The sequence below is a fragment of the Scyliorhinus canicula genome, chromosome 5, assembly GCF_902713615.1.
Source record: "Scyliorhinus canicula chromosome 5, sScyCan1.1, whole genome shotgun sequence".
Taxonomy (NCBI): domain Eukaryota; kingdom Metazoa; phylum Chordata; class Chondrichthyes; order Carcharhiniformes; family Scyliorhinidae; genus Scyliorhinus; species Scyliorhinus canicula.
In genome coordinates this window covers 78,433,106-78,440,225 of record NC_052150.1, presented here as the reverse complement: position 1 = coordinate 78,440,225, position 7,120 = coordinate 78,433,106, and the positions used below count along the sequence as shown (strand labels likewise).

Sequence of the window (7,120 nt, the reverse complement as noted above, 5' to 3'; positions counted from 1 at the left end):
TCATTTTTTTTCATTTTACAATGGGGGGGGGGGGGGGGGGGTAATTTCGAAAATGCAAAGCAAAAGGGGGGCTGTAGAAACATTAATGCAGCACATTCAGAGCAAAGCAAACACAGAAACAGTAATCCTTGCAATTTTTTATTTTCAAATTCCAAAGCGTTTCAGCTGTGGCAACTTCCAGACTCGAAAACTTGGAAGACAACCGCTTGTGAACAAATGAATTAACTGCTTTACTTTACATGATACTTATGGCACCCAACGAAACTCTCCATACAATGACTTAAATATCGCCTTGTGCTTCCAGAACTGTACAGATTTCCCTGCCCTCAGAAGACTCGGTGACTTTCACCAATGCAAATCAATCAGCGATTTGTTTAAAACGCAAAAAAAAGAGAAACGATCTATTTTCAGTCTCACAACATGATTGTGAAGTGGAGTTCCTCAGCTCCCCAGCACATTGTGGCTTGTTAAACGTTTGTCACCAGGTTTCTATGATGAGGATATTATCATACATTTACTATTAAAACCCCAACAATACACATACACGACACTCTCATCAGCAAAGGACATATTTGGCAGAGAACGAAGGAAAGAGAATTATTATAATCCACTTTATGGGTTTAAAGGGTGAGATGTTGTCCCGCAGAAATGTAATGGAGCTTTTGAAGCAAGCTCGAGACATCCAGAGAGCCGACATTTCCGCAAGTGTTCAACCCCCTTTTGCAAGAAAGAGACGTGTGCACATTTGGAAGGTAGATGGTTTGGCATGCTGCACGCTGTTGCCTTATCTCGTTAAAGGAACTTCTTCCCTCTGGTCCAGGGATACTGCAGCAGCCTTGCTCAACACAGAAGGTGTGAAGGCGAGGAATGTGTCAGTTCTGGAGGTTGACGCACATGTGAAGTCTGTCCCTGCCGGCCTTTGGACCACCCCGTTCGATTGGCTGCCGTGGCACGTTAGGCATGAGCAAGGGCTGCTGGCTGCGCTGCCAATTCCATGGCTCGTGGCAGAAGGGTACAGGGAGGGGTGTCTGAATGCACACAGCAATTCTGGCCGCGGGTAGGGGTGGGAAAGAACTCGAAATGTGTCCAGGGGTCTCAGAGGGGTGCTGAAGGGACTGGTTGCTGAGGCTGATGCTGCAGACATGCCCATGTGAGGGTAGTAGTGGAGAGGTACATGGGATGGGAAGGGGTAGGGCAGGTTCCCAGCGGCCGCCGCATGGCTCATCATGTAAGTATAGAAAGTAGGATCGGCAGGATGAGGCCAAGTCATGGCCAAACGCTGTCTCTTGTCCTTCATTCTGCGATTTTGGAACCACACCTTAAGAAAAAGAAATAAAGATAGAAAAAATAATTGGAATAATTCGGTAAACATTGCACTTGTTTTGAAAAGTGCACCAAGCCAGCATATTTTCCACCGCCACAATAAATAGCATTTCTATTTCCCAATCTGATTACACTGGGGAGAATAACATTTATCTTTTAGCATCTTCAACAGTAAATTAGTTCTGAGAATCAAAGCATGATTGCCTGCTTGATGCCCTATAGTGGGACATGCTGTTTCATAAATAACAAGGCTATTTATTGCAAGCGAAGTAAAGCATAAGACGATCGCCCAGAGATCGTTTCCCTGTGACACCGGGCCTTCTGCTCCGAAAATTTACGGCTGAGCTTTTACTAGACCATTCTTTTTTTTGGCATACAGTACTGACATTTAAATCTTGTAGCCGTTAAATCAGTTTGTAAAATCTCCGCAAGGCTTGGAGCAAATCAATGCTCTTAAAAGGACGGCGAACTGTGCCAATAACATGGAAATGAAGCTCTACGTTTTAACTCGTAGCGTACACAATGTACATATGTGCACTTAAATATTATACATATAGCCACTTATATACACAGATTATGAAAGATAGACGTGTTGCCCTTGGGGAAAGCTCTGGTGACCCTTCACACATTGGCGTTAACCCATTCAGTGCTGTTGGGTTACACTTTACGGGACACTGCAATCCCCTGAACCATTATGTGCCAGGTTACACCGCCCATGGTAAAACGCGGCTAGCCAAGATTCTATCCTTTTTTTAGTGGCATTAGTTCTTGATAGGGGGAGGGTGGGGGGTACACAGAATAACAGGAGAAAAATTGCAACAATCAAAAATAGTGTCTTTTTAACATCGATGAGAATGCGACTGTTGTCGTCACCTTTCACATTCGGGAGGGTGGGGGTTACCTGCCTACAATGCTGGTATTTCATGCAACAGATTCAAATACTTTAAAGCTGTTCCTATGTATCACCAAAAAAACACTTCTTTCAGAATTCCAGTAGCTCCGATTTGAATGTGAATACACGAGCAGGCATTGGAAACTCAGACCTTACATTGGAAAACCATTCGTTCCACTACAAGGGTGCATTTTGTCTGTTACTCTGAATTTGCTGCTTTTGTACAATCTGTCCTGACATGGATTAATTCATGGCCACCAATATCGATCTATCAAGAATCTGGATATTTCAATAATATGCACAAGTATACATTTATATATTTGCATTGGGGTGCCGAACATAAGATCATTTTCCGAGTTAATCATGTTTATTTTGCTATTGATAAAGTGATTAAATACAGGCCCATATTCGTCCTTTACGTCTTAAAGGGACCAAATCGTTTACAACAACTGCCAATTGCATTCATCTTCCCTGTATGTTTCTGATCTTATTGTTTACAATCATCATTAGCCCAGCTCAGGCTTTCCATTCTGCCCGTCACCTTGATGGTGGTTTCTGGCAAATTTAAAGCCGCTGCCAACTCGCATCTCCTGGGCCTGGACACGTAGTTTTCCCGGTAGAATTCCTTCTCCAGCCTGGCGATCTGCTCTCTGGTGAATGCGGTTCGGTACCGGCGCATCTGATCGGCTCCACCGCCGCCCATCAGGCTCTGAGAGCCGGTTACTTTGGGCAGCTCTCCCCCTCCGTTACTGCCCATCGGATCGGAAGAGTGTCCTGCAACGACAATCAGGTGGAAAAGTGTCACCAAGTGAGCCATTCATAACACCAATGTAAGCTCAGTGCAAAAAAGACAGGAAACTCGAGACAAAAATCTATCTCCCCTCCCATCATTTCACATTGTGTTCTGTTTAGTTGCAAATAGGAGCTGAACTCGCAATTGAAAAATATAACCAACACCGCCAAGCTACATATCAATCATACCTCTATATACTGTATACCAAACTTATCTAAATGACAAGACGCCCTATGCAATTTGCTTAAGCCTTCGTTGGTTGTGTCCATTGGAGGGTCAGCTGCCTTCTAACACAATCAAGTCCTGAATTTATGCTGGAACAATCTGCTTGCACCAAGTGTGGAGATAATTCCTAAGCTCATTTGAAATGGACTCCCTTTTTCTGCCCTTTTCCCCTCTGTCTCTTCCCCCCCTGGCTTGCATGTGACTATAAAGTGGATGCCGGCTGCTTGCTAACTGAGATGCTTTCATATGCACCGGCTCATCTATAGATACTTATTTCCGACCTGGCGCCGGCTCGACTCACCGAAAGTGACAATCTGAAGCCTCAAAGGTGTTAACTCCTCTCAACCTGGGATTCAATAATCGCTTTACGGTCCTGAAACGAGTTTCCGTAATCCATCAAGCAACCAAATAAAATCGCAACGAGTTTCTTGGTCCAATTTCTGTTACCCTCTTGATTACACCTTTTACAGTTCTTTTTTAAATATATATTTACATCAAAACTCAATTCAATTGGTGAAAATTCGAATTATGAAAGCATCTCACCAATTAACATGTAGATTTTAATTGTACAATTTAAAATAAATGCCAATAATTCATCCTTCGAAAAAAATGTGCATTTTAACATTGGTCATGAAACACACATTAGATGAGCCAGACAGGTATAGTTTGTCTCTTTTCCCAATATATAAATTTAGTAATAATTACTGCATATGCTAGTTTACTTTAAGAAAAACTTTAAAAATTAACGCTTGTATGTAAAGCAAATCTCTGTTGCAATGGAAATAGATAATTACCTTTGTTTCCGTGGTAATCTGGATTTCCCGGCACACCGTCTGTTGTACAACTGACATCTACCTCATCATAATAATCGGACTCCGTTTCCGGACTATTTTGGACAGAGAGGCATTTACTTTTCGCCATGCGACCATCTGATGATGACTTGTCCGGGACAAGGAGTCTTGGGCCGGGTCTCATCTGAGTGTTCCCACCGGTTCTGGCATCGCCCTCTTCGTCCCCACTCTCCAGTGTCACAGGCGCCGACCCAGGGCTCAAACAATTCCTCGGCACCCCGTTTTCACGGGACTCGGTCACGGGGCTTCCAGCTGGTCCTAACGGATTCGACACCCTCCTGCCAACAAGATTGCCATGCTGACCTCGCTCCATCATCAGCAGCATCTCCTTTCTTGATTCCATTGTGTACAGATCTGAGATCAAATCAGAGGCAGCAGAGGATCACAAGCAAGAGGACACAGTTCAAGGGAACACACACACACGGGATGGGAGGAGGGGGGGGGGGGGGGGGCACTGAGATGTAATTGACCTTCTGATGTGAGCACTGCTCTCGGAAGCACTGAGGGTCTGGGGAGGATCACCATTGCCTGCTCTTTCTAATCTGTCATTCTTATGTTGTAATCGTCATTGCAGTGCCCGGGTGACGCCAGCAAACTGATTGTAACCGGTTTACAAGTAGATAACGCCTGCCACCGTGAAGATGAAAGGAGCTTCAGCTTGTCGCTGCTGTATGCACGTAAGTAGAGAGAGAGAGAGAGGGGGGTGGGGAGGTAGTGCGGAACGTATTGAACAGCTCCCACAAATGAGAGAGTCCACAACATTACCTCTCAGGGGAGATGGAGACAGGAACACCGTCAACTTTTCTTTGCTACTCCATTGCATCGTGAAATGCGAATACATTACATATCGAGCATCGTGTAAGCGGAATCCTTCAAAATGTTGCTTTCCTTACGCCTCAGGAAAACACTTGGAAACGTCTTTTCTACGAGAAGGGAAACAGAAGTGGCAGATAACATTGTGCATCGCCCATTAATATATTGGACGAAACACGTTCATCATAATGAGAGTTTGCTGATAATTTTTCACATTGATATGTATATTTGTGCAGCCCGCTTCCCAGACAGGTTTTTGTTTTTGCACACAGTTTTAGATTGGTCTCCGAGCTTCCAAATGCAATATTATACTAACAAGTCAATCGTGGAGGACGAAGCAACCCCAACACTAACCCTAGGGATCTTTGCGGGGATGCAGCCCCTCTGTTTATTGTAGTTCATACTAAAAACATAGGAGCTGAAGGAACGGTTACCATGTTGTTTGTTTAATCAGGTGAAATGTACCCGAAAACACGGAAGTTTGTTTGAGGAGTTTTTACTTTAAAAATACATTTTATTGAGACATATCTCTACCATCAATCCGTGCAGCTTGTGCATGTTGGGTAGGTAAGTATTTAAATTTATTATTTGAATTGTAATTTGGATTTGATTTTCTGATTTGAGCTTTCCCAGTGCAGCTTTCATGTCGTTATTTCAGCCCAATCGGAAATGTTGTGCAGGAGGTTTGGAAATAATGTTCCGGGAGTTAATAGGTGTTAAACCTATTGTTTTTTTTCTTTTGGAGCTATCAATTTATAACCTTAGTGTAATGCTTCCTGTATGATCAAATAAAACGCTCAGCAAAATGCTTTCTCGGATAGTGTACACGGGTTGTGTTTTATAATGCTTCCTTAGGTAACATTTGGTAACTATTCAAACAAGGTGAAATGGGGAGAGTGAGCTCCCATATAGGAGAATATTAACGTCACTAACAGGTCACTGTAATGACATTCTGAGCGATTTCAACTGAAACCCGCAACATAAATGTGTACGCCTTATCTCAATTGATAGATAACATGGTTCAAGCATTGTGAATTTTTCGGGGGTGCGGGGAAACACGTGTTAAAATGTCACAATATTTGTTGGAGATTAAAGAACAGAACACGATTCCAAGACAGGTCACTACAGGCCAACTGGCGTATGAACGCCATCTAAGTGTGTGTGTGTGTGTGGGGGGGGGGGGGGGGGGGGGGGGTTTGCTGGTGTGGTGTGGAAGCGTCAATCATAGCATGAAGCAACAATACACGGCTTTTCTCATCCCATTGCTTCAAGGAATGCTAAACTGTTATTTTTTAAATGAAAATTAAGCTCTATTATTATATGCAGTTGGATGACTGAGTCACACTCAAACACACTTTCAGGCAGGAATTCCTAAGTGCTCCTGTGACCTTAAACCATTCAGGCAAAATGTTTTGAGAAATTAGATGCTCCTGCATCACTAATAAAACGGAATATTTGTTCATGATTTCAATGCTGTTTTTGGGAGCTTGCTTTCTGCAAAATTAGCAGCCACACTCTCCTACTTGAAAATCAATAGCCACACTTAAAAAGGTAGCAGCTTAAATTTCTATAGCATTTTTAAAGCAGTGAAATGCCCCAAGGGCTTCACAGTGTCATTATGAAGCAAAATATGACACCAAGCCACATAAAACATTGTTCGGGTAAATGAACAAAATTTGGTCAAAGAGCCTTAAAGGAGGAAGTGGGTTAGAGAGGCAGGGAGGCATGGGAAGGGAGTACCAGAGTTTAGGGTCCAGGCGGCTGAAGATACAGTGGAGTGATTAAAATCGAGGCGGCTCAAGTGGTCAGAATTAAAGGAGTGCATATATCTCAGAAGGTTCTGGGGCTGGTGGAGATTACAGAGGTGGAGACGGGTGCAGACAAGGAAGGATTTGCAAATATGGATGAGACCTTTAAAATAGAGGTGTTGTCAATTCACAGGGGGAGAGGGCGAATGGGGTCTGGTGCAAGTTAAGGCAACAGAGCTTTAGATGACTTCATGCTAATGGATGGTAGAATGTGGGGTTCCAGCTGGGAGTGTGTTGAAATATTTAAGACCAGAGGTGTTGCAAATACATGAATGAGGGTTTCAACTGCAGCTGAACTGAGCTAAGGGCAGAGTCAGGTGATGTTATATAGCTGGAAACAGACAGTTTTACTGGTGGTGCAAGTATTTAAATTGGAAGATTATCTCAGGTTCAAATATGACACAAAGGTTGCAAA

At 43.4% G+C, this 7,120-nt stretch overlaps 1 protein-coding gene across 2 annotated transcripts; it reads right to left on the bottom strand.

The window, feature by feature from the left end:
- Positions 1-784: 784 nt before the first annotated feature.
- Positions 785-4,430, bottom strand: evx1 (even-skipped homeobox 1). Of its 2 annotated transcripts, none has more exons than XM_038796403.1 (3): positions 4,028-4,430; positions 2,757-2,989; positions 785-1,318 (listed from the first exon to the last, which is right to left on the bottom strand). In XM_038796403.1, the coding sequence occupies exons 1-3, from the start codon at positions 4,425-4,427 to the stop codon at positions 785-787; spliced, it is 1,167 nt and encodes a 388-aa protein (XP_038652331.1). In that variant the 5' UTR covers positions 4,428-4,430. The 2 variants fall into 2 exon arrangements, with proteins under 2 accessions (XP_038652331.1, XP_038652330.1); XM_038796402.1 differs by having other exon boundaries at positions 2,757-2,990; positions 4,023-4,427.
- Between the last annotated feature and the right edge of the window lie 2,690 nt (positions 4,431-7,120).